This window comes from Canis aureus, chromosome 16 (genome assembly GCF_053574225.1).
Source record: "Canis aureus isolate CA01 chromosome 16, VMU_Caureus_v.1.0, whole genome shotgun sequence".
Taxonomy (NCBI): domain Eukaryota; kingdom Metazoa; phylum Chordata; class Mammalia; order Carnivora; family Canidae; genus Canis; species Canis aureus.
In genome coordinates this window covers 20,265,575-20,292,036 of record NC_135626.1, presented here as the reverse complement: position 1 = coordinate 20,292,036, position 26,462 = coordinate 20,265,575, and the positions used below count along the sequence as shown (strand labels likewise).

Genomic DNA, 26,462 nt, shown 5'->3' with positions numbered 1-26,462 from the left:
ATATTTATTAATCTTCAAATAGCTATATATAATGTTATTTATATAGCGCCTTTACCTTCTTTTATTTTTTCCTTGTTCTTTTAGCTTCTCAGTCCTACAAATGTTCCGAAGAGTTGGCAAGTACTCAGTTATACTAGCTTGTCTGTTACCCAGGTTTAGAAGAGATCTGCTAGAAAATACACTTTTAATGACTGCTATCCTCTTCCAGGCACTGCTGTAAATTAAAAGTAATGCATTACTTTTTATTTTTAATGCCCAAGAAAAATGCAGCAATCCCAAATACAACCAGTTTCTAGTCTTTCTTAAGACTAGATTAACCAGATTCCAGGTTAACTTCCCGTATTTTTTTTTTCCTATATCATTTTCAACACAGTCACTCCCATACCAAAAGAATCTTTAATGGCTACCCACCATCTGCCCCAAGCATATCCAAACCCCATTCCCTGTTATTCAAGAGTCTTCTAATATCTCGTTTTTCTTCCTAACCATCAGGCTGGTCTCCCTGTCTTATTAGAAGCTACATTATTAAGTGTTTGTTTCTTTTAGATTTTATTTATTTATTCACAAGACACAGAGAGAGGCGGAGACACAGGCAGAGGATGAAGCAGGCTCCATAGGAGCCTAATGTGGGACTTGATCCCGGAATCCTGGGATCACGCCCTGAGCCAAAGGCATACACTCAACCACTGAGCCACCCAGGCGCCCCAATATTAAATGTTTAACCTGGGATCAATAAAGCCCAGCATTTCAAAATTAGTAAAAAGAAATGAATAATTTCCTCTTTATCATCTGTTATTGAAAAAACAAAAGTTAAAGGATGACTTACTCTAAATTAGCTGCTGACTGACTAAAGTATACATTGTTGCGCTTTTGTGAAATGGAGAGAGTAAGCTCTTTAGTTGGATCTCTTCCTGATTTCTTGCAAGAATTCAAGGAGGTTTCCAGTGCTTTTGAAATAGTAGATGAACATTTAGTAAAGCTGAGTGCTTCTATAGCTGCCTTTAATTCTCCAGAGCTCTGAGAAGTCCATCCATCACTAGTCTCGAGACTAAATTCATCACAAAGTCCGCTTTTAACATTTGTCCAACTAAAGTCATTTTTACCAAATTCCTTTTGTTCTCTTACATCAACTGAAAGAGCATCTAAGAAGGACATGTTATCCATGAACTCAGTGAGAGAATTTAAACAGTGAGAAACAAGGGCAGAACATTTTTTTTCTGCTGGTGTTTTAGGACAAGGAATAGATTCCGTGTTAGACTCTAAACATTTGTTCAGTTTCTTTGCATCTGGATTGCTTTCTTTGTCTCTGGCTTTGCTGTCTTCTGAATTTGAGGAAGATGCAGGAGAACGGCTAAGAAATTCATTAGAGAAATCCAATTCGGTGTCAAACAAGTCGCTATCATCTAGAATTTCCATCTTTTTCTTTTGTTTCTTTTTTTGTGGCTTTTTCAATGGCTTCTCTCCTTCAGAATGTTTCCTAGCAAGACATTTCATATGTTTTGTTGCTGTACTGCTGTCCACACTTACTGATGAACCATAGAAGTTTTCTGTTTCTGGAATGATATTAACAGGTAGTGGTAGAATGAACTCAAGATTACTATGTAAGAAATCTACATTCTGCATTCGGAATTCTGTAAGAAGCTGGATGAACTGATGACATTCTTCCTTTGTTCTGATTTTGTGCTGAAAAACAATTTTGAGTGAAGAAGTGTTAGAACATAGTCTGAATGTTTTCCTACCTATATGAATATAGTGGCATCCTTATTCTATCTTAAAAGTAATGAGTTGCTACCCTCTCATAATTTTATTGACGTATGCTCCCTTAATTCATCAAAATAGTTCTGAGTCTAAAAACTAAATTTAGACTATTAAAATTTGAAGAATTAAATTTTCTTTTTTTTTTAATATTTATTTATTCATTCATGAGAAACACAGAGACAGAGAGCGAGGGAGAGTCATAGGCAGAGTGAGAAGCAGGCTCCCTGCAAGGAGCCCGATGTGGGACTCGATCCTGGGACTCCAGAATCACACCCTGGGCTGAAGTTGGTGCTAAACCGCTGAGCCACCTGGGCTGCCCCAGAATTAAATTTTCTAATAGTTTATACCCCAATTCAACAGAAGCTCATTTATTTAAGAACTACCTTTCTGAAACTGTCTTTTTAATCTGAAATCTTTCTAAATTCTAGTCTAAATCCTATAATATTGGGATGCCTGTGTGGCTCAGCAGTTGAGCGTCTGCCTTTGCCTCTGGAATTATTGGATTGAGTCCCACACTGGGCTCCTGCATGGAAGCCTGCTTCTCCTCCCTCTGCCTATGTCTCTCATGAATAAATAAAATCTTAGAAAAAAAATCCTATAATATGTATTTAGAGATCTGTCTATGCAACACTTATCAAAGTGGTATAGTATGTTAAAATCCGAAATCTAAAGCCTATAAAAATTATATGTAAATTTAAATTAACCTTAAGATTCAAAAGATGGGAATGAGTGTTATGAAGATGAAAAGGAATATAAATTTGATATCCCACATTAGATATTGAAAATACCTTTAGAAATGAAAATAAATCTTCAGATGAGGAAAAAATGTTCTTAAGGCCAAACAAGGTCTCAACACAGCCGGTGTCACATTTGGGAAGGTCTGTAGGACTCCTCTTAGTACTTTTAGGTTTATTTTTGGAATCAGGGCCATCCTCAGAGCAAACAAGTTGAGCGTTTCTGCTATTTCCTACAAAATTAATAAAAGAAAATCTTAAGCTATCTATATTTTTAATAAATTGTAGCAAACAATTATTTAAAATCTAAGATCTTTTGGCACCTTTTGGACTTACAGTCCCATTTTGTTCTTCACATATGTATTTAATTCATAAAGAATATAATACAAACATTTCTAGCATACGGAGGTTAATAGGGGTGGTGGTGGTGGCCTTAAAAACAATCCAAAAGAAAAAAGTGCAAGGACTATGAACAGACAAGTCACAGAAAAAATACAAATAATTAATGAACTCATAAAAAGATGTGCAATTTCACTACTGATCATGGAAATGCAAATTAAAATAAGATATTTGCTTCTCACCTTTTAAACTGGCAAAAGTAAAGCAACTGGTAACCTAGTTCTCTCAGAAGTATACATTAAAAAGCCATCATAAACTATTCATGGGAACATAAATCAGGACAATTATATTTGGGAGGGCAACCTGACAATACCTATTGGAATGTAAAATGTATTCTAGCCTTTGGGCCAGCAACTATACTTCTAGAGTTCTCTCCAACGGAAGTACTGACAGATAAGCTCAAGGAGGTGTATAGATATTCACTGCATATTTTAATAACAAACTGAAGATAACTTCGATTTCCTTTAATAAATAATGGTTAATTAAATTATGTTATATCCATTCCCTACTATGGAATAGGATGCAACTGTGAAAGAGAGGGCTAGAATTGTACGTACTAACTAATTATCAAGTAAAAAACAGCAAATTGTTTAACCGTATATATAGTATTAGTTAACTTTGCTAAATAAGTAGGCAGCAATATTTGTACATGCATAGATAAAGCTTTCATGGTGACTAACTTTAAGAAGTAGGGAAGATCTTTTACTTTTTTTTTTTTTTTTTACTTTTTATTTATTTATGATAGTCACACAGAGAGAGAGAGGCAGAGAGAGGGAGCCCGACATGGGATTCGATCCCGGGTCTCCAGGATCGTGCCCTGGGCCAAAGGCAGGCGCCAAACCGCTGCGCCACCCAGGGATCCCTACTTTTTACTTTATATATTTCTGCACTGTTTGAATTTCCAATGAGTATGTATCTGTGTTTAAGAAAGACAAATAAAATGCATATAAAATCTTCAAGAAAAAAAATAATGCTATACTAAGATTTCATCTTTTAAAATTCCTGACATAACACTTTATATCCAATAGCATGGCAATAGTTACTAGTTTGTTTTTTTATAAGAGCATATTTTCCTTGTCTTATTTATCATATTTACTTCTAAGAAATAGTTAAAGATACAGGCTCACACTGAATTAAATATATACAATTGCTATTATGAAAAAGAATAATACATTAAAAAATTTTTTAATACATTAAAATTTTGAACTGATCAAAGAAAAAAAACTTGACAGGGGATTAATATTACAGAACTTCACCTTGGTTTTATTTAAATATTTGTGTACTTCACAGAGCAGGATCTGTATCTACAGAACAGACTATGGAGCATGAAAACCACAAACTATGAACTTCTTCAGGGAAGGAACCATGTCTTATTCATGTAAACACAGGACCTGGCATGGAGAAAGTCCTCAATAAATGTCTGTGACTTCAATTAGGTAACAATGACTGAAGATTGATAAGAAATAAAACATTTCTGAAATTATAAAGTTCTTATGAAAAACAGAATTATAGACTAGGGAAGAAACCGAGAACTCACAGTCATATAAAAATAACTTATATATATGGAAAATTCACCAATATGTTTTCTAAGGAGTAAAAAAAGGAAGCTAATTGCTAAATAATATCATCCTACTTGCTTATAAAAAACTATGATTATGGGGCGCCTGAGTGGCTCAGTTGGTTAAGTGTCTGACTATTGACTTAGTTCAGTTCATGATCTCAGGGTCTTGAGATTGAGCCCTGGGTTGGATTCCACACTCAGCACAGAGTTGGCTTGAGACTCTCCCTTTACCTACCCCGTGTTCTCTCTCTCTTTCTAAAATCAATCATTCAATCAAATCTATCAATCAATCTTTGGAAAAAAGGGAAAGAAACTATGCTTATAAATGTATAAAAATTTGTTCCATGTAGTTTAACTCTATTTAACCCACTTTTAATGTTTATAAAATTTTTATAAACAAAGTTGACATACATGTTTATTTTCAAGATTAACGTGATACATGGATGCTCAAAATTTTTAAAAATCTCAGATAATTTGGTATAGCATGTACTTTAACATAGGGCCTCACTGTAGAAATTTTTCTTAGATCAACTTACGACAAAAGGATAATGGCCTTTCTTCTAAAAATCCACCTCCACTTCTAATCCAGAATTGTAAGTAAAGGATACTTTTTCTGATATCACAAGTATTTGCAGTTAACAATGTTACAAAGTCTTTCACATCAGTTCTAAAGTTCTCAGCCAAGCAGATCATTTGTAGGTAGCTGGCCACATTACGCTGAGAAAAAGAGAAACAGAAAGAAAAAGAAAATTGGTGAATTGCAGAGTTAAACAGAAATACATCAGTAATAGACATCTAAAAGTAGACAAATTTAACTAAAATTCACATTATTTTAGCTCTTGAGAATGAAACTAATCTAGAAAAATATAAAGGAATATATGTCCAAATTAAAAATGTTTTATGTATACTTATTTTAGGAACTGTATTTGGTCTAAAACAGGAAGGAAATTTTATAGATTTTCCATAAATGCTGGAGGCAATTTTATTAAAGTTTGAGAAATGATACAACTTGATGGAATATTTTACAGCAATTAAAACTATAAATATGAATACTATAATAATACTGAAAAATACTTATATAAATTTTAAAATGAAAAAAACAAAAAACCAACCCCCCCCCCAAACCAAAACCCAAACCTCATGTGATTTTTTTCTTTTTTAAGATTTTATGTATTTATTCTTGAGAGACACAGAGACAGAGAGGGAGAGACACAGGCAGAGAGAGAACAGGCTCCATACAGGGAGCCCGATGTGGGACTTGATCCCAGGACTCTGAGATCACGCCTTGAGCTGAAGGCAGATGCTCAACCACTGAGCCCAGGTGTTCCCCCATGTGATTTCCTAAGAATAAATGGACCAAGGGATGCCTGGGTGGCTTAGTTGGTTAAATGTCTGCCTTCGGCTTAGGTCATGATCTCAGAGTCCTGGGATTGAGCCCTGCATTGGAGGCTCTCAGTGGAGAGTCTGCTTCTCCCTCTCCCTCTGCCCTTCCCTACCATTTATGCTCTCTCTCTCAAATAAATAAATAAACAAACAAATAAATAAATAAAATCTAAAAAACAATATGGACCACATAAAAATTTTCATTTTATTTAGTGATCCATCAATATTGCTATAATATTATTTGTAAAACAACAAAATAGGGCAGCCCAGGTGCCTCAGCGGTTTAGCGCCGCCTTCGGCCCAGGGCCTGATCCTGGAGACCCGGGATCGAGTCCCACGTCAGGCTCCCTGCATGGAGCTTGCTTCTCCCTCTGCCTGTGTCTCTGCCTCTCTCTCTCTATGTCTCTCATGAATAAATAAATAAAATCTTTAAAAATAATAATAATAAAACAAAATACATACTATTCTCTTCCCCCTGTTTATGGAAAGCTTTTTACCTTGAGAAGCTAAAAACAAAATTATATTTACATTCTGCAGACTTTACAAGACCACTAGCATTTTACCTTAAAATAAATAAGAGAATTAACAAAAAGATTTCCCCTATTAAATCTGAGACTTTATTCTATACACATACACTACTCTTGCACACTTCTGGAACTTCTGCTTCCCACAAACTAGGAATTCTGCTTTCAATAATGAAGTACCTACTCTCAGACAAACCTTGCCATCAGTAATAACAATAAACTCTATAATCAACTACAAATAAATATTAAGGGCAGCCCCGGTGGCGCAGCGGTTTAGCGCCACCTGCAGCCCAGGGCATGATCCTGGAGACCCGGATAGAGTCCCACGTGAGGCTCTCTGTATGATGCCTGCTTCTCCCTCTGCCTCTCTCTCTCTCTCTGTCTCTATGAATAAATAAATAATTCTTAAAAAAAAACACAAATAGGGATCCCTGGGTGGCGCAGCGGTTTGGCGCCTGCCTTTGGCCCAGGACACGATCCTGGAGACCCAGGATCGAATCCCATGTCGGGCTCCCGGTGCATGGAGCCTGCTTCTCCTTCTGCCTATGTCTCTGCCTCTCTCTCTCTCTGTGTGTGACTATCATAAATAAATAATAAATTTAAAAAGACACAAATAAATATTAAAAAACACATTATTTGAAGGCACAAGAGAGTAACTAAATGCAGAAGATTACTGAAGGGAAATCAATACTTGGACCAAAAAAAAAAAAAAAAAAAAGGCCCTGGGTGAAATCCCTCCTTTATATTGATTTCTGACTGAGGAAAGAATGCAGCAGTGGTGGCTAAAACTCAGACAGAAACTCACAGTGTTACTGGCTTGAATCAGAGGACAGAGTTTGGGATGATGGCAGTAGCTGGAAAGTGAGAGGGAAGGTCTGTGAAAGTAGTGAAACAGAAATTCTAAAGAAGAATGCAAATCCCTGGTTGATGCCTGAACTTCACATGTGTGGGCCGGTCTCAAAGCAGCCCAGCTAAAACTAAAAGACCTGAACAAAAAAAATAAAATAAATAAAAATAAAATAAAAATAAAAGACCTGAACAGAAACTTTAGCTGCTACCTACTACAGGAGAATATTTGTTTAGAGGAACATAACAGAATCCAGAGTATCTACAACATATCACTTGCAAAGTACAAGATAAAAATCTAAAACTACTACACAAAGAAACAGTAATTCCTCAGAGGCAAGACAATCAGTAGACTTAATCACAAGATGATAAAGATGCTGGAATTAGAATTTTAAAACAGCTAGCAAAATTCTATGCTTAAAGAAAACCTGCTCATAATCAACAAACATAAGAAATCCCAGAAGAAAAATAGAAGCCATAAAAAAAAGCAAACAAATTATAAAACTAAAAACCATAATATCAGAATAAAAATTTCACTGGATGGGCCTCACAGAAGAATGGAGATGACAGAAAAAAAAAAAGTGTCAGTAAATTTAAAGACAAATCAATATAAAGGATCAAAAGTACAAACAAAAAAAAGTTGGAGGGGGAGGAGAACAGCATACTGTAGTGGCATGTGGACAATGTAAAATGTTTAACATACCTGTAATTAAATTCCCAAGAAGGAAAAGGAAAATGGGCATGAAATAAATTTGAAAAATAAGTTCAAGTATGTCCCTTAGGGGGCGCCTGGGTGATTCAGTTGGTTAAGCATCTGCCTTCCTCTCAGGTCATGATCCCAGGACCCTGAGATCAAGCTCCGCATGAGGCACCCTCCTCGGCTGGGAGCCTGTTTCTCCCTCTCGCTCTGCCCTCCCCCTGCTGTGCTCTGTTTTTCTGTCAAATAAATAAATAAAATATTAAAAGAAAAAAGTCCTTCATTGGAGGAATGACATATATTTATGGATTGTAGATATCCAAGAACCATAAGCATGATAGATATGAAGAAAAATAACTCCTAGGCACATCATAGGCAAATTGTTGAAAATAAAAAAAAGAGTATCTCAAAGACTCCAAACTCTGGGAAACAAACAAGGGGTAATTGAAGGAGAGGTAGGTGGGGGGATGGGGTGACTGGGTGACAGGTACTGAGGGGAGCACTTGATGGGATGAGCACTGGGTGTTACACTATATATTGGCAAATCAAACTCCAATAAAAAAATACATTAAAAAAAACTTAAAAAAAAAAAAAGGAATATCTTGAAGGCATCCAGAAAAAAATGACATATTACATAGGAGGCAAAAAGGAAAAAGTGACTTATAATCAGAAATAGCAGTGACCAATAAAATTAATTAATTAATTAATTAAAAAAAGAAAGAAATAGCAGTGACCAAAAGACAATGCTATGATATCTTTAAGGTACTGATGCAGGGGGACCTGGCTGGCTCAGTTGGTAGAGTATGTGACTCTTAATTTCTGGGTGGTGAGTTCAAGGCCCATATTGGGTGTGGAGCCTACTTAAAAAAAAAAAAAGTACTGATGGGAAAAACTGAGAACCCAGATTTCTATACCAAGGGAAAATATTCTTTGAGAATGAAGTAAAAATAAAGACATTTTCAAGTAAATGAAACCTAATATAATCCATTGCCGGCAGACTAGCTCTATAAAAATTGTTAATGAAATTCTATAGGCTGAAGAGAAAAATCAAAGAAAAAGATCTTCAGGAAGGAATGAAGTATATTAGAAATTACAAGTATATAGGAGAACATAAAAGTCAACGCTTTAGGGATCCCTGGGTGGCGCAGCGGTTTAGCGCCTGCCTTTGGCCCAGGGCGCGATCCTGGAGACCCGGGATCGAATCCCACGTCAGGCTCCCGGTACATGGAGCCTGCTTCTCCCTCTGCCTATGTCTCTGCCTCTCTCTCTCTCTCTCTCTCTGTGTGACTATCATAAATAAATAAAAATTAAAAAATAAAAGTCAATGCTTTATTCTCCTCCTAATTTCTTTCAAATATACACAGCTGGCTAAAGCAAAAAAGCTGAGCATTATATTGGAAGTTTATAATAAGTAAACGTAAAACATTTGAAAACATATAAGATAGAGGGATGGTAAATGGACTTCTATCTTTGCAAGGTTGTTAGATTCTCCATAAATTAGTATAATACTAACACTAAATACACTGAAAAACTAGGGTGCCTGGGTGGCTTAGCCAGTTGGGTATCTGCCTTTGGCTCGGGTCACGATCTCAGGATCCTGGGATTGAGCCCTGCGTTGGGCTCCCTGCTCAGTGAGGGGTCTGCTGCTCCTTCTCCCTCTGCCTCTCTGTCCTCACCACCGCTCGTGCTCAAATGAATAAATAAAATCTTAAAAAAATATATATATATCACATACTATGAAAACTAAGAATGCATACTATTTCTAAAGAAACTACTAGAGCAGCCCGGGTGGCTCAGTGATTTAGCGCTGCCTTTAGCCCAGGGCTTGATCCTGGAGACCCGGGATCGAGTCCCACATCGGGCTCCCTGCATGGAGACTGCTTGTTCCTCTGCCTGTGTCTCTGCCCCCCGCCCCCGCCCGTGTGTCTCACATGAATAAGTTAATAAAATCTTAAAAAAAAAAAAAAAAGTAGCTACTAAAATATATGTCCTAATCTATTTCAAATGGCCTAGAAACCATCCACCATCATCCTTCATAAATGTAGACATGAAAGCCCATAATATATGAACAAATCCAGAACTTTAGAAAAGATGTAACACACATCATGATCATATACAAGACTGATCTGACATTCAAAAATCAACCAACATCGTTCACCATATTAATAGAATTAAAAAAGATAAACATATGATTGCCTCAAAAAATAGAAAGTATGTGACAAAATTTAACTACCATTCACAATAAAAACACAGGTAACTGATGAAGTGCATTTATGAAAATATATAGCTGAGATCACACTTAATGGTAAAAGAATGTCTACTTTAGCCCCAAATTCAGAAACAGGCAGAGATGTTCACTCTCAATTCCTACTCAACAGTATACTGAAGATACACTGCCATTATCATAATAAATCACCTTTTATAGAATTGTGACATATGATCAAAATTAAAACTTACAAGCGAAGGAGTACTGAAATTAATTTCTTCAAAGCAGCCATCAAACATTAAACTAAATGTTGGATCTATAGGAAAAAAAACATTTTTAAAAACTATTAAGACTATTAAATTAATTTTTCCAGTTACTTTTTCTATGAAAATATTCTCTATTTTATCGGAAATGAAAATATCATGTAAATTAAAAATCATTAAGGAACTGAGTTTTTCTTGACCTAAAGTAATTTTTTGATCTTTTAATTAAATTCTCATGTAACCGGGACACCTGGGTGGCTCAGTGGTGTAGCACCTGCCTTTAGCCCAGGGCGTGATCCTGGAGTCCTAGGATCGAGTCCCACATCGGGCTCCCTGCATGAAGCCTGCTTCTGCCTGTGTCTCTGCCCCTCTCTCTTTGTCTCTCATGAATAAATAAATAAATAATCTTAAAAAAAAAATCTCATGTAACCTTTGAGTAATATGATTTTTATCACTATTTTTAGAGTACAATCACTAACGGTCAAATGAACCATTAATTTGTAAGTGGAATCTAAACACATTTTCCTATAGAAATCCATAGCAGAGATATGCTGCTGAATATGTGCAATGAAAAATAATTAGAAAACAATGTTATAATTCAGTGTTTATAATGAAAAAAACCAAAACAACTGTGTTTTAAAATTGAACACTGAATGCAAATTATTAGGAAGTTGGACCAATTCCAGGGGCACCTAGCTGGCTCAATCAGTGGAGCATGTGACTCTCGATCTCAGGGCTGTGGGTTTAAGTCCTATATTGGGTGGTATAGAGATTATTTAAAAATAAAATCTTTTTTTAAAAAAGGGAAGTGTGGGACACCTGGGTGGCTCAGTGGTAGAGCATCTGCCTTTGGCTCAGGACATGATCCCGGTCCAGGGATTGAGTTTCACATCGGGCTCCCTGCATAGGGTCTGCTTCTCCCTCTGTCTGTGTCTCTGCCTCTCTCTCATGAATGAATGAATGAATGAATAAATAAATAAATAAATCTTTAAAAATAAACAAACAAACAAACAAATAAAAAGGAAGGTGGAAAAAAAAAAGGAAGGTGGACTAATTCCATTAGGCTGGTGGCTTACTTTAACTAAAATATGCAATAATCCACATGGAAGTGTTCTCAGGAGATAAGGAATGATTAAATTCGATATTAAGATACTACAGAAAAGTTGGACTTCATAAACAATTCTGACCAGCAAGTGACATTTAGTGATCTAATTATAAGTATCAGGAAGAGGCAAAAAGAAGGATCTATTATCGCCCCTATCAAAATCCATTTACTGGCTAGTCCATAAATCTCTTTACCTGCATTCTAGGCTGTTGCAATATCTAATACTCAACACAATGATTCAAAGTAGTATCCAATTTCCAAACCACCGCAATTTGCAGGGTAATATATGAATTTTATAATTACTCAAGGCTGTGAATTGATAGCAAATTTGAATAATTCTTCATTTAAAAAATGATCCAGGAGCCTCCAGATTTTAGAAAAAAATGACTTAATTTACTATAAAGGAACATTTCTAACTAAAATGAGATGCTTTCTCAAAATATTTTAACCAAATGTAATTAGTTGTAAAATCATTGTTACCTACCACTAGTAGTAAGGATTACAGGTCTTTTAGTTGTTGCCATGAATGTTTTGATTGCATTCAGAAACCCAGCATCTTCTTCAAAAATGACATCAACCTAAGAGCCATTTGTGAGAATAATATTGTATTGAGTAACAAAACATTTACTGGATAGGTTACGTATACATACTAGATATACTATATGTCTGTTAGAAATAAAATTTATGAATTTATGAACAGTATGAATTCAGTCCACACTGAAAGCATAAAATGTTTTACACTATTAAAAGTAAAAAGCTGGGATGCCTGGGTGGCGCAGCGGTTTAGCGCCTGCCTTTGGCCCAGGGCGCGATCCTGGAGACCTGGGATTGAATCCCACGTCGGGCTCCCGGTGCATGGAGCCTGCTTCTCCCTCTGCCTAGGTCTCTGCCTCTCTCTCTCTCTCTGTGTGACTCTAATAAATAAATAAATAATTAAAAAATAAAATAAAAGTAAAAAGTTATCAAATATTAAACCAAAAAAATCTAGTTACCTGTAACTGGACAAGTATGAGTCAGAATAATTTCTATAATCACTGAACAATAATGAATAATCCTGAACTGCATTAATCATCTTTCTGAAAAATTCTTCTACAGTTGACAGTTTCATTCACTTTAAATTCAAAGAGATACAATGGGGTGCCCAGGTGGCTCAGTTAGTTAAGCATCCAACTCTTGATTTAGCTCATCATGATCTCAAGGTCCTGAGATCGAGCCCACGTCAGGCACCACACTCAGCATGAAGTCTGCTTAAGATTTTCTCTCTCCCTCTGCCCCTCTCCCGACTCATGCACACATGCGTACTCTCTTTTTTTTTTTTTTTTAATTTTTTTAAATTTTTATTTATTTATGATAGTCACAGAGAGAGAGAGAGAGAGGCAGAGACACAGGCAGAGGGAGAAGCAGGCTCCATGCACCGGGAGCCCGATGTGGGATTCGATCCCGGGTCTCCAGGATCGCGCCCTGGGCCAAAGGCAGGCGCTAAACCGTTCCGCCACCCAGGGATCCCGCGTACTCTCTTTAAATATACAAATCTTAAAAAAAAAAAAAATTCAAAACAATACAAGGATACAAGGATACAAGTATTCCTGACTTTCTTGGTGGTTTTATAATACTTTATAGAAACACATACAGTAACCTTTTAGAATAACTTAAAAAATTTTTTTTTACATTTTTTTAATTTAAATTCAATTTCCCAACCTATAACACCAGTGCTCATCCCATCAATTGCCCTCCTCATTGCCCATCACCCAATTACCCTAACCCCCCACACACCTCCCCTTTCACAACCCTTTGTTTCTCAAAGTTAGGACTATCTCACGGTTTGTCTCCCTCTCTAATTTTTCCCACTCAGTTCCCTTCCTTTCCCTTATAATCCCTTTCACTATTTCTTATATTCCACGTATAAGTGAAACCATATGATGATTGTCCTTCTCCGAATGACTTCTTTCACTCCGCATAATACCCTCTGGTTCCGTCGATATTGAAGCAAATGGTGGGTATTCATCTCTTCTACAGTTAAGTTCTTACTATGAGATATCATGAACATATGCCCATAAGCCTACCTCCTCAAAAAGAATGAGAGATGTTGCATTTTTCCTGCTGGGTTCCTCAGCTCCAAATTCTTTGACATTTGATTTAATTGTGTTTGTAGATTTAGTCTGAATAACTGGTTTTTGTTCACAAGAAGTTTTTATTCCTGCATAAATAAAATATTAGTATTTTAGATATAATCAAGTTTTAATAGAACACTGGATGTTTCTGCAGAATAAACTCAAATAGAAACCCCCCTATCAAAAGTGAAACAAGGGGTGAAGAAAAAATAATTGAGCAAAAAATCAAAACTCCTATATGTAGGACCGTCAATCTAGCTGAGGTTTAATAAATAGCAATAGGAACTCAGGAAATATGATATTTTTATATATCAGGGTCATTAGTATTAAAAAATGTCATATATATTATGTCCATTTAATGTCTTACCTTTATTATTTTCCAGAAGTACTATTTCTTCATTATTTTTTGGCTTGGAAGACACTTTAAAATAATTTGCCAAAGTTTTAGGTGGAAGTGTTCGCTTAGGTACACTAGTTTGTGGTGACGGTGGAGGAAGTTTCCTTGGTGATGTAACAACTTTCTTAGGGGAGTTTAATTTTTCTGCCAAAAACAAATTTAACTAATGATAAGTATTCTAAAAGTTAACCGGATGGTAAGATTGAATTATCCACAGTCTATATTTCTCCTCTTACCACTTAAAAATTGATATATTTTCTTTCATTCTTACATTCAAATACTATGTACCAATAGTACTATATTATTACAGTTATTCTATCATCAGAGAAGGTAAAACCAGTCATTTGGAAGACACTCTTTTCTAAAGAAATGTATATCCTTGAGGCAAAGAATGTTCATAATCCCTCCATTCACTTTCTTTACATCTGCTGGAGTTCAGAAGAGGCTAGAGGAAAAGTGATAATGGTACATTCTAAGCACATTACAGAACATTGTTATCCAACTTCACTTTAGCCCTGTAGTAAATGGATACTGCAAAGAAAACAATATGTTTTTCTAGTGATACTGTGGAGGATAGATACAAAGTTTAAAAATAAATGACTGATCTCGACCCTCTAGAAGTCCTATGGTGCCAAGCATTTATTCTGGAGCATGTCCTTTTCTCCCCTCTAAGTGCTCTGATTGAGTCCTCACACATTCAAATTATTTTTTAATATACCCCACTTCCACAGATCTTCTCATATCCTTTGCATATTATAGGTGCTTGAAAACTTACTGAAAATTTTGAGTTTACTATGTGCAATGACATGGATAGAGCTAGAGTATATTATGCTTAAGTGAAAAAAACAAAGATAAATTCCATATGATCTCACTCATATGTGGAATTTAAGAAAACAGATGAACTATATGGGAAGGGGAAAAAGAAAAAAAGGAGAGGGAAACAAGCCGTAAGAGACTCTTAAGGATAAAGAACAAACTGAGAGTTGATGGAGTGATGTGCGTAGGGAATGACTAGATGCCTGATGGGGATTAAGGAAGGTATTTTTGTGGTAAGTGTTGGGTGCTACATGTTATAAATCACTGAATTTTATTCCAAAAACCAATATTGACTGTATATTAACTACCTACAATTTAAATTTAAAAAAGAAAATTTTGAGTTTGAAAAATTATCCTAGATGTCACTATCATGTTATATGTTATAAAAATAACATATATGTTATAAAAATAGGGCATTTCAACACAAGGTAACAGGCACATAATCTTAAAATAAAAAATATTCCTTTATATGGAATAGATTTCAATTTACTAAAAAATTACCATTTTTTCCTTATTTTTCTAATTTTGACATAGTACAAGGATTGCTTGATCATGGACTGGCATCACTCCAAACTGTTATTAGAAAATACATGCCAATTTTTACTTACAGATACTTAGTAAGTGCTTGGCTAAATTTTATTGATATATTCTTTTTCAAGGATTTTCCACAAAAGCAATCAGCTCCATGGAGAGAGTACTACTTCTAGGTCTAAGACATCTTAATAAGCCAGAAAAAAATAAATATCAAGATTACTGGGGCTACATCAAAAGGATACAAGCCAATTAAGTTGCATTACCACTAGTCAAAGAGCAGATTATATGAGCACAAAAAGAAAAAAGGTTTCTGCTGCCTTATTTATTTATTTATTTATTTATTTAGTTAGTTAGTTATGATAGTTATACACACAGAGAGAGAGAGGCAGAGACACAGGCAGAGGTAGAAGCAGGCTCCATGCACCGGGAGCCCGATGTGGGATTCAATCCCAGGTCTCCAGGATTGCGCCCTGGGCCAAGGGCAAGCGCCAAACCGCTGCGCCACCCAGGGATCCCCCTTTTTTTTTTTTTTTTTAAAGATTTTATCTATTTATTCATGAGAGACACAGAGAGGCAGAGACATAGGCAGAGGGAGAAGAAGGCTCCCTGAGGGTTCTGGAACCCGATGCGGGACTTGATCCCAGGACCCCGGGATCACAACCTGAGCCAAAGGCACACTCAACCACTGAGCCACTCAGGTGCCCCTAAAAGGTTGTTTCTGACAAAGACATACATTGGATTTACCCATATATCTGAATTAACACAAAAAAACCCCAAACGTAATAGATGAAACAATGCTTTTCAAGACTTTGGACATCATGCAAAAAAGGACAGTGATATACAAGGTGAACCCCAGGAATTGCCTAGATTCCTGCCTTGTGAGACAGTATCTAGGCCACATTGTAAAGAAGGGGAAGCCAGTCCAGAGGTTTCCTGAACTGAGGAGACTCAACAGGAGTCTGGAGATGTCAGGGTAGAAAGTCATAGGGCAGAAGAGTGAAGAGAAGAGAGTTACACAGAGTGTTTCAGAAATTTGCAGAGGGTCCCCCTCAAGTCTTCCAAATTTGATGAAAATATAAACTCATTCATACAAGAAGCTCAGTAAAACCCAACTACATGAAGAAAATACCCATGCACATCAAAATCATAGTCTCTTATAACTAGTGACAAAGAGAAAATCTTAAAAGCAACCAGAATAATGAATACAAAGGACTAAAACACATTAAATATATACAAATCCATGAGTTCATCATAATACTAAAATAAACAAACAAACTACCCCAAACGTCATTGGACAACTTCAGAGATTATTAGGACACCAATACGCTAAGAATTGATAAATAAAAGGGAAGAATGAAGCATTTCCTGTGCCTTTCCTGTACAAACTGTGTATCAGTGTCTAAACGGATGAGAGAAGTGCTTCTTAGATGTATAACTAATAAATTCAGAAAGGCTAAGTGAATTATAAAATCACTCATCTTAAAAATCCTTAATTTAAAAATTAAGGATTAATTATTTTAATTAATAATCAAGTTAGATAATCAATAATCAAGTTTAATTAAATAATCAAGTTAATCAATTAATTAAATAATCAAGCGAGATAAAGATTATTGATGACTACAAAATACTTTTAGTTAAGAGAGTGATGGCAGAACTTTATAGTGGGTGGATCAACCTGAAAACTGAACTCACCAATCCATGTTAATACCACAATTGTATCTTTGGCTCTGATGTCATAGGAAGTATACAGCATTGCCTAAGCATGTATGCCGGCCCTGAAACAGAACCTGAATCTAACCAAACCCACAGATCTAACTTCCAGCTTATAAGAAAAAAGGGAAGAGGAATATATTAACTGATACCATGAAGATACAATAAGCCAAATCAAAAACATGAGTAATTTTATGAAAAATGACTTATGTTCTTCAACAAATAAATGATAAAGGATGAGGTAATTATTATTATTATTTTTAAAGATTTTATTTATTTAAAAAAATTTTTTAAAATTTTTATTTATTTATGATAGTCACAGAGAGAGAGAGAGAGAGGCAGAGACATAGGCAAAGGGAGAAGCAGGCTCCATGTACCGGGAGCCCGACGTGGGATTCGATCCCGGGTCTCCAGGATCGGGCCCTGGGCCAAAGGCAGGCGCCAAACCGCTGTGCCACCCAGGGATCCCAGATTTTATTTATTTACTTGAGAGGGAGAGAGCACAAGGAGGGGGAGCAGCAGAGGGAGAAGAAGAATCAGGCTCCCTGCTGACCAGGGAGCCTGATGTGTGCTCGATCCCAGGACCCCGGAATCATGACCTGAACCAAAGGCAGAACTCAACCAAACCACTCAGGCGCACCAGGATGAGGTAATTATTAGGGAGACTGAAAGAAATTTAAAAGACATCAATCAAATGTAAGATGTAGGGGACGCCTGTGTGGCTCAGCAGTTGAGCGTCTGCCTTTCACTCAGGGCGTGATCCCAGGTCTGGAGATATTAGGCTCCCTGTGATGAGCCTGCTTCTCCCTTTTGCCTGTGTCTCTCCTCTCTTTCTGGTCTTTCATGAATAAATAAAATCTTAAAAAAAAAAAAAAAAGATGTAAACCATGTTTGCACAAATCATTTGAAACAGAAAGCTAAAATAAGAGTATGTATTAGACCAAATTAAGGTATAAAGTTAATTTCAAGGTCTAATTATGATACTGTGGTTATACTACTTTTTAGAAAGTCCTTATTGGGCAGCCCTTGGTTGCCCGACAATTTAGCGCTGCCGTCAGCCGGGGGTGTGATCCTGGAGATCCGGAATCGAGTCCCACGTGGGGCTCCCTGCATGGAGCCTGCTTTTCCCTCCACCTGTGTCTCTGCCTCTGTCTCTCTCTGTGTCTCTCATGAATAAATAAATAAAATCTTAAAATAATAATAATAATAAATAAATAAAGTCCTTATTAAGGGCCGCCTGGGTAGCTCAGTGGTTGAGCATCTGTCTTTGGCTCAGGACGTGACCCTGGAGTTTTGGGATCGAGTTCTGCACTAGGCTCCTGCATGGAGCCTGCTTCTCCCCCTTTGCCTATGTGTCTGCCTCTCTCTGTGTCTCTCATGAATAAATAAATAAAATATTTAAAAAATTTTTTTTCTTTTAAAGTCCTTATCAAAGGATCCTTGGGTGGCTCAGTGGTTTAGTGCCTGCCTTAGGCCCAGGGTGTGATCCTGGAGTCTCGGGATTGAGTCCCACGTCAGGCTCCCTGCATGGAGCCTGCTTCTCCTTCTCCCTGTGTCTCTGCCTCTCTCTGTGTGTGTTTCTTTTTTTTTTTTTTTTTTTTTTTTAAATTTTTATTTATTTATGATAGTCACACAGAGAGAGAGAGAGAGAGAGGCAGAGACATAGGCAGAAGGAGAAGCAGGCTCCATGCACCGGGAGCCCGACGTGGGATTCGATCCCGGGTCTCCAGGATCGCGCCCTGGGCCAAAGGCAGGCACCAAACCGCTGCGCCACCCAGGGATCCCTCTGTGTGTGTTTCTCATGAATAAATAAATAAAATCTTAAAAAAAAAATTGTCCAGGAAAAAATAATAATTTTAAAGGTATGTGCGTGTGTGTGTGTGTAGGAAAATATAAAAAAACGAATGGCAAAATGCTGATTACTAAAATTCTTTTTGTAGATTTTATTTTTTCAAAGGTTATGACCTAAGGAAAATAATTTACTTACTTGGTGACTTGCCTAGGTTGTAACTATTAAAAAAACAAGGTTTTTGAGAGTTTACACCTTGCTTGTCCACTTGATGGGACTGAGTAGCTTCCTTCAGTTGAGATAGAATTTGTCTACCACTGCGCTGAGAAGATGCATTGACTTCAAATATCTAAAAGAAGAATATACGAAAGCAAGGCAGAATGGTTGGTTTTCCTTTAATCCAAGTGTAACTACTACATTAACATTCTCCCAGTGTAGCTCTTACTAACCTTGAATCCAAGCTCCTGAGCACAAGCATACACTGCAGCAGTTTTCCCCACTCCTGTTGGCCCTGTTATAAGAACAGTATTGCAAAGGCGAGTCTCTTCTTCGTCATCTGAACTGCCTTTAAAATCTATGCTATCCAACAGATCTGAAAAATTATTCAAATGCAAATTATGAATTGATAATTGCTTGGGCAGCAATTCTATCTCACAAAATGCAATGATCACACCTTACAAACTTCTTGCCAATAAATGCTGGAAAATTAATTTATAAAAACTAGATAATCAAATGACTCAAAATACCTTCCTGTTTCTCATCTTTTTTTCCCTTCAAATTTTGTCTTTCTTCCAATTCAGCTCTTTTCTTCCAGTCTTTCAACCAGCTGCCATGAGAAAATGTATGTTAATAAAAATAATTCACAGAATAGAGATCTCTTTGAACCAACTATATATAGTAAAATATCTTTACATGGGCATGAATATTTTTAAATGAAGTAATTTTACCAAAATACACAAGACTCTATGTGCAAAGTTATTCACTGCAACATTGTTTATACTAGCTTCCAAAGGGAAAAACCTAAGTATCTCAGTAGGAAAAAAAGATACATACAGTAGAGTTACCTAAGAAACCAGTACAGAACAACCGTAAAGAACTGAGGAGACCATGTGATGACATGAAAGATGCCTAATACATGGTACTAAGCATAAGTAGAAAGATTAAGTTCTAGACTGCCCAAGTCTGAGTTTCAGCTCCAGCACTTTCGAGCTGTGTGACTCTGGACAAATAATTCAACCCCGTAGGCCCATTCCTCATCTATGAGATAAGGACAATAGTATCTACCCTCATGGTACAGTTTTAAGGACTAAATGAGCTAAGAACAATGAAAATATTTAGAACAGTACTGAGCTAAAGTGTTAACTATTATTATGGGCCCCTATTTCTTATATGAAATCATTTGGACAAGTGAGTTTTAGAATTCAAAAATTTTCAGGTATTAGAAAAGTAATTTGGCACATATACCATATATACCACAATACCTCTAATGGGGTCTGTAGCGTTACATCTACAATTACTTAATATTTCTATTTTAAAAAATATATGAACTCCTGGGCAGCCTGGGTGGCTCAGTGGTTTAAGCACCTGCCTTCCGCCCAGGGCGTAATCCTGGAGTCCCAGGATCGAGTCCCACGTCAGACTCCCTGCATGGAGCCTGCTCCTCCCTCTGCCTGTGTCTCTGCCTCTCTCTCTCTCTATCATGAATAAATAAATAAAATCTTTAAAAAAAAATCCCTGGGGGATCCCTGGGTGGCACAGCGGTTTGGCGCCTGCCTTTGGCCCAGGGCACGATCCTAGAGACCCAGGATCGAGTCCCACGTCGGGCTCCCGGTGTATGGAGCCTGCTTCTCCCTCTGCCTGTGTCTCTGCCTCTCTCTCTCTCTCTCTCTGTGTGACTATCATAAATTTAAAAAAAAAAAAAAAAATCCCTGGAAAGATTTAAAAAATAATAATAAATAAAAAATACATGAACTCCTATTAAGTAAGATTCCTAAAACTCATAATATATGATAAAATTAGTAACTTTCGGTTTTCAGAACTTCTTGGATATGGGAATCATAAACAAAAGATTATGGACCTGAGGGATCCCTGGGTGGCTCAGCGGTTTAGCGCCTGCCTTTGGCCCAAGGCGTGATCCTGGAGTCCCAGGATCGGGTCCCTCATCGGGCTCCCTGCATGGAGCCTGCTTCTCCCTCTGCCTGTGTCTCTGCCTCTCTCTCTGAATAAATAAATAAAATCTTAAAAAAAAAGATTATGGACCTGAATTAATAGTAATATGATCCTATTTGTTAGGAAGAAAGGAGCCAATAAATGCATAAATTTTTTTTCTGGAAGGTTTTACAAAAAATCTTTAATGGTTGACCTCTGGAGAGTAGAAATGGAAGAAAAAAGGAATATTTACTTTTCACATTTTTCCTAATTATCTTTTTTTTAAAGATTTTATCATATAATGTATTACTTTATAATTTCTAGATTTTAGTATAAATAAAGTAGTAAAACTAGATTCATAAACAATTTCTCAATTCTTTTACAAGTTTTACCAACCTATGTAACTTTTTTATAGCCAGTTCATTGCCTATGAGTTCACTGGAGTTCTGAGGTTGATACTTTTCTGTCCAAAGCATGTCTTCAGTTTCAGAATCTAAAGCAAAAAATATGCATTAAAATATTGCTCCTTGACATAAGTATATATTCTTAGACATTTACAGTATCGTTTCATGTAAATAATACATATTTATACAAGTATTTATATCTACAAAATGCCAAAAGGGGCAAAGTTCTTTTTTTAAAATTAAAAAAAAAAGTTTTTTTTTTTAATTTTTAATATTTTTATTTGAGGGAGAGAGAGAGGGAGAGGGAGAGGGAAAGAGAACATGAGTAGGTGGAGGGACAGAGAGAGAAGCAGACTTGCCACTGACTATAGAGCCCAACGCAGGGCTTGATCTCAGAACCCTGAGAGCATGACCTGAGGGGAAGTCAGACACTTAAGTGCCTGGGCCACCCAGGTACCCCATATTTGAAATTCTTCGTTATCAAAACCCTTCCCCCGGGCAGCCCCGGTGGCCCAGCGGTTTAGCGCCGCCTGCGGCCCAGGGCTAAAGACCTGGAGACCCTGGATCGGGTTCCACGTCAGGCTCTCTGCATGGAGCCTGCTTCTCCCTCTGCCTGTGTCTCTGCCTCTCTCTCTCTCTCTCTCTCTGCATCTCTATGAATAAATAAATAAAATCTCTGAAAAAAAAAAAAACCTTCCCCCGTAGAAGCTAACCACCACTGGGCCAAGTGGGTGACTCAGTCAGGTAAGTGTCCAAGTCTTGATCTCAGGTCAGGTCTTGATTTCAGGGTTGTGAGTTCAAGCCCCACACTGGGCCCCACAATGGGTTACATGATGGACACGGAGCCTACTTAAAAAGGGGGGGGAGGGGCACCTAGGTGGCTCCAGTTAGTTAAGCAGCCAACTCTTTGATTTTGGCTCAGGTCTTGATCTCAGGATTGTAAGATGTCTGGCTCTGCACCCAGCAGAGTCAGCTCCTCTCCCTTTGCCCTCTGCCGAACCTCCATCCTCCCCTTCCGTGCACACTTTCAAATAAATATATCATTAAAAAAAATAATAATAGAAAGCTAACCACCATAAAGTCTCATGACAGTAAAGTATATATTTAGGGCAGCCCAGGTGGCTCAGTGGTTTAGCACTGCCTTCAGCCCAGGGCGTGATCCTGGATACCTGGGATCAAGTCCCACGTCAGGCTCCCTGCATGGAGCCTGCTTCTCCCTTTGCCTGTATCTCTACCCCTCTCTCTCTCTCTCTGTGTCACTCATGAATAAATAAATAAAATCTTAAAAAAAAAAAAAAAAAAAAAAAGTAGGGCAGCCCGGTGGCTGCGGTTTAGCACCGCCTTCAGCCCAGGGTATGATCCTGGAGACCCTGGATCCAGTCCCATGTCGGGCTCCCTGCATGGAGTCTGCTTCTTCCTCTGCCTGTGTCTCTGCCATGCTCTCTCTCTCTCTGTGTCTCTCATTAATAAATAAATAAATCTTAAAAAAGAAAAAAAAAGTACACATTTAGAAGCGCTTGGCTGGCTCTGTGGGTAGAGCATGTGACTCTTGATCTTGGGATCATGAGTTCAAGCCCCATGTTGAGGGTAGAGATTCCTTAAAAAAATTTTTTTAGGGGATCCCTGGGTGGCTCAGCGGTTTAGCGCCTGCCTTCGGCCCAGGGTGTGATCCTAGAGACCCGGGATCGAATCCCACGTCGGGGTCCCTGCATGGAGCCTCCTTCTCCCTCTGCCTGTGTTTCTGCCTCTCTCTCTCTGAGTCTCTCATGAATAAATAAATAAAATCTTAAAAAAATTTTAATATTAAAAAGATAAATATTAGCACATATTTAAAACTTTATAATCACTAAAAATGAAACATGAAAAATAATGTATACTGTAAGAAATAATCTAAAGAGCAAAGAAAGGCAGGGCAGCTCTGGTGGCGCAGCGGTTTAGCACCGCCTGCAGCCCAGGGCATGATCCTGGAGACCCTGGATCAAGTCCCATGTCAGGCTCTCTGTAGGGAGCCTGCTTCTCCCTCTGCCTGTGTCTCTGCCTCTCTCTCTCTCTGCATCTCTATGAATAAATAAATAAAATCTTAAAAAAAAAAAAAAAAAAAAAAGCAAAGGCAGTATAATTTTAGTGCAATTTCCTTTGACTCCTGGAAAAAAAAAATTAAAACGACCTACTAAGTCAACTTGGGTAAATGGAGATGTGCTACTCCCATTTGAGAAGACGGAATGTTGTAAAGATGCCAATTCATTCCAAATTAATCTATACACTAATGCAAAATCAAAACCTAAGGGGATTTGTGGGGGTAGGAGAATCTGTAGGTCTTTCAGCAGTACAGCTACATAAACATAGTTTTAAAAAATGATAGGAAATTTGCTGTATAAATATCAAAACACACTTTAAAGCTATATAACTGGATGACTTAATTAATTTAAAAAAATATTTTGATGGGATCCCTGGGTGGCGCAGCGGTTTGGCGCCTGCCTTTGGCCCAGGGCGCGATCCTGGAGACCCGGGATTGAATCCCACATCGGGCTCCCGGTGCATGGAGCCTGCTTCTCCCTCTGCCTGTGTCTCTGCCTCTCTCTCTCTCTCTCTCTGTGACTATCATAAATAAATAAAAATTAAAAAAAAAAAAAATTTTTGAAAAAGCTAGATAACCCAAACGGGAACATGTCAGAGACACGTGAAATAGCTATAAATTGTATAGCATTAAAAAATAATAATGATAAATACATAAAAATTGTATAGTACAATTCCAGGTTTTTAAAAAAACACATATTTACAAAAGCACAGAAAAATCAAAGACCAAACACCAATCTATTAAATGTGTCACTGTGTCAGTGTGTAATTAATAAGGCTTCCACTTTTTGTTTTATATACATATATAGCTTGAATGTTGCAATGAACATGTATTAAAAAGAGAAAATGAAGGGTTAAATAAACAAAAGTGTTGTAGGAGCAGAGAAAGAAGGTCTGATTTACCAGGAATAGGAGATCTTTCTGAGGGAGACTCTTTGCCATCATCTATTATCAGAACATCAGGATCTTCAACTGCTTCTGTTTCTACTTTACACGCTATACTCAAAGTAGTTTGTTTCTTCCTGGATGTTTTAGAAAGGCCTTGCTTTATCCTATTGGAGTTGTTTCTCTTGTCAAGTTCTTCTGGTTTCTCATTTATCTTTTTTGGACTTGGTGAAGACTCATTTGGTTTCTTTCTTTTTGACTTATGAATGTCTGTTTCCACTCGTTTCCTTTTGGTTTCCTTTTGATTGACATCAGGCTCTAGTTGTGGACTTTCTATTTCAGAAATTACAGAAGTGCATGTGCTTACTATTCAACCAAAAACCAATTTTAATATCCAGTCATCTATATATATCACTTCAAAATATCCAATAATTTTATTACTCCAAGATAAAGAGGTAAGGATCAAATGTGGCACAATGAATGCAATCAGGACATCTTGTTCTATAGACTGCCTTTTACACAAAGTATGTAAATTCAAATGATCTCACCTAAGGCTTTCCTTAAATGAACTATTAATGTTTTAACCTAATAAAATCTGTCTTTGGGTTTGCATGGTAGGGGCCAACACTGCACTCACCAAGATGCTTTATTCCAGTTGAACAGCTGATCATCAGCAATATTCTCTCTGGACTTCCAAGAGTCAATGACCAAGTCTTAATGTTTTCAAAAGCAAAATGTTAACGTAAATGATAACTGTCACTAACCTTGTTTACGATGACATTCAGAAAGTACTTGGTGCTCACTTCGTTTTTTTAGAAGCAAAGAAAAATATGTCCTCAAAGAAAACTCAGGATTTGACCACCTAATTTCCTCTAGCAAAAGATTTCTTATTTCTTCAGTCATATCTTTCCTTCTGTCCACAAACTGCAATAAAGAATAAAATGCTCAACGACAGACCTACATTAACTGTTTTAAGATTTTTTTTTTTAAAGTAATCTCTATGCCCAATATGGGGCTCAAACTCACAACCCTGAGACCAAGAGTTGTCTGCTCCACTGACTGAGCCAGCCAGGTGACCCCTACATGATCTATTAATATTAGTCACCAACCACTTTCTAATAAGTCAGTATTAATGTAGGAGTACTTTTAGTGACTAAATACAACATTGACAGCAAAGCTGCATTTGCATAGCTTTTGAAGGATTTCATTCATATTTTTATTGTTTCCTTTTTCAACTAACTGTAAGTTATACATTTATCAGATTAGAATGCTGACATATACAATACCTAAATGTGCTATATATAACCTAATATTCTTTTGAAATTGGCTACCATTAATTCTTAAAATGTTTCCAAAGCTGTAGGAATATTTAAAAGAGATGTCTACCTCAACTGGGATTTATTTTTTTAAATTGGACTCTAGGGGAAAAAAAATGAACTTTAGATGACAATAGTCGATATCCATTTTTTTTTTCCCCTCTGAGAGATGTGAAGGAAACACCCTACAAAGGATGAGCTCTCTATACTTACCACAACCGTAGAATTAGTAATTTTGGAATTTGAATTCAATGTTGAAAATTCACCAAGAGCAAGAACACATTTTGAGAGATCTATTACTCTAGTATTCAGTTCTTTAAGTTTGGTTAAGAGAGGGCAAGTAGGTGGTTTCAAATGCCACAAGTGGCATCCTAAAGAAAAACAGAAAATAAGTATCTTAATTACTTTCCTTCATATACATTCAATGCCAAATATGCAAACATGCAAAGACCTGACAACTACACAGTTAACACAAAGATACCAAAACTCAAATGACTACACAGGGAACCCATCCTCACTTCCAATAAATACAATTAATAAAAAATTAGTGAATCTTCTGTTCCAATTGTTTAAAATAACCAAGTAATAGCAAACTTTCTTTTCTTTTTTAATCAACCTTGCTATTCAGGGTAAAGATTTCAGGGGCAGTTAGCATCCTGCTCTAAAGTTTAAACTCTGAAGTCAGACCTGGGTTCAAATCCAAACTGTGCCACTTGCTAGCTAGGTGAGCATGAGCAAGATCCTAAACCTTAGCTTTTTCATCTGTAAAGCAGAGGTGACAACTATAATAATCAAAACCT

General features: G+C 37.0%; 1 protein-coding gene across 4 annotated transcripts in view; it reads right to left on the bottom strand.

Annotated features, from left to right (window-relative positions):
- The window catches only part of ATAD5 (ATPase family AAA domain containing 5), a 50,224-nt gene that overhangs the window by 3,228 nt on the left and 20,534 nt on the right, over positions 1–26,462 (bottom strand). For 3 of the 4 annotated variants that reach the window (XM_077852112.1, XM_077852115.1, XM_077852114.1), the window contains 15 exons: positions 25,876–26,033; positions 25,111–25,270; positions 24,365–24,679; positions 21,378–21,474; positions 19,580–19,659; positions 19,283–19,425; positions 19,032–19,182; positions 13,955–14,128; positions 13,540–13,673; positions 11,961–12,054; positions 10,360–10,424; positions 4,989–5,169; positions 2,547–2,725; positions 827–1,683; positions 56–214 (listed from right to left, as the gene is read on the bottom strand). In XM_077852112.1, the coding sequence (XP_077708238.1) occupies positions 56–214; positions 827–1,683; positions 2,547–2,725; positions 4,989–5,169; positions 10,360–10,424; positions 11,961–12,054; positions 13,540–13,673; positions 13,955–14,128; positions 19,032–19,182; positions 19,283–19,425; positions 19,580–19,659; positions 21,378–21,474; positions 24,365–24,679; positions 25,111–25,270; positions 25,876–26,033 (2,947 nt within the window). The remainder of the gene's footprint in view (positions 1–55; positions 215–826; positions 1,684–2,546; positions 2,726–4,988; positions 5,170–10,359; positions 10,425–11,960; positions 12,055–13,539; positions 13,674–13,954; positions 14,129–19,031; positions 19,183–19,282; positions 19,426–19,579; positions 19,660–21,377; positions 21,475–24,364; positions 24,680–25,110; positions 25,271–25,875; positions 26,034–26,462) is intronic. The other variant, XM_077852113.1, reaches the window with a different exon arrangement.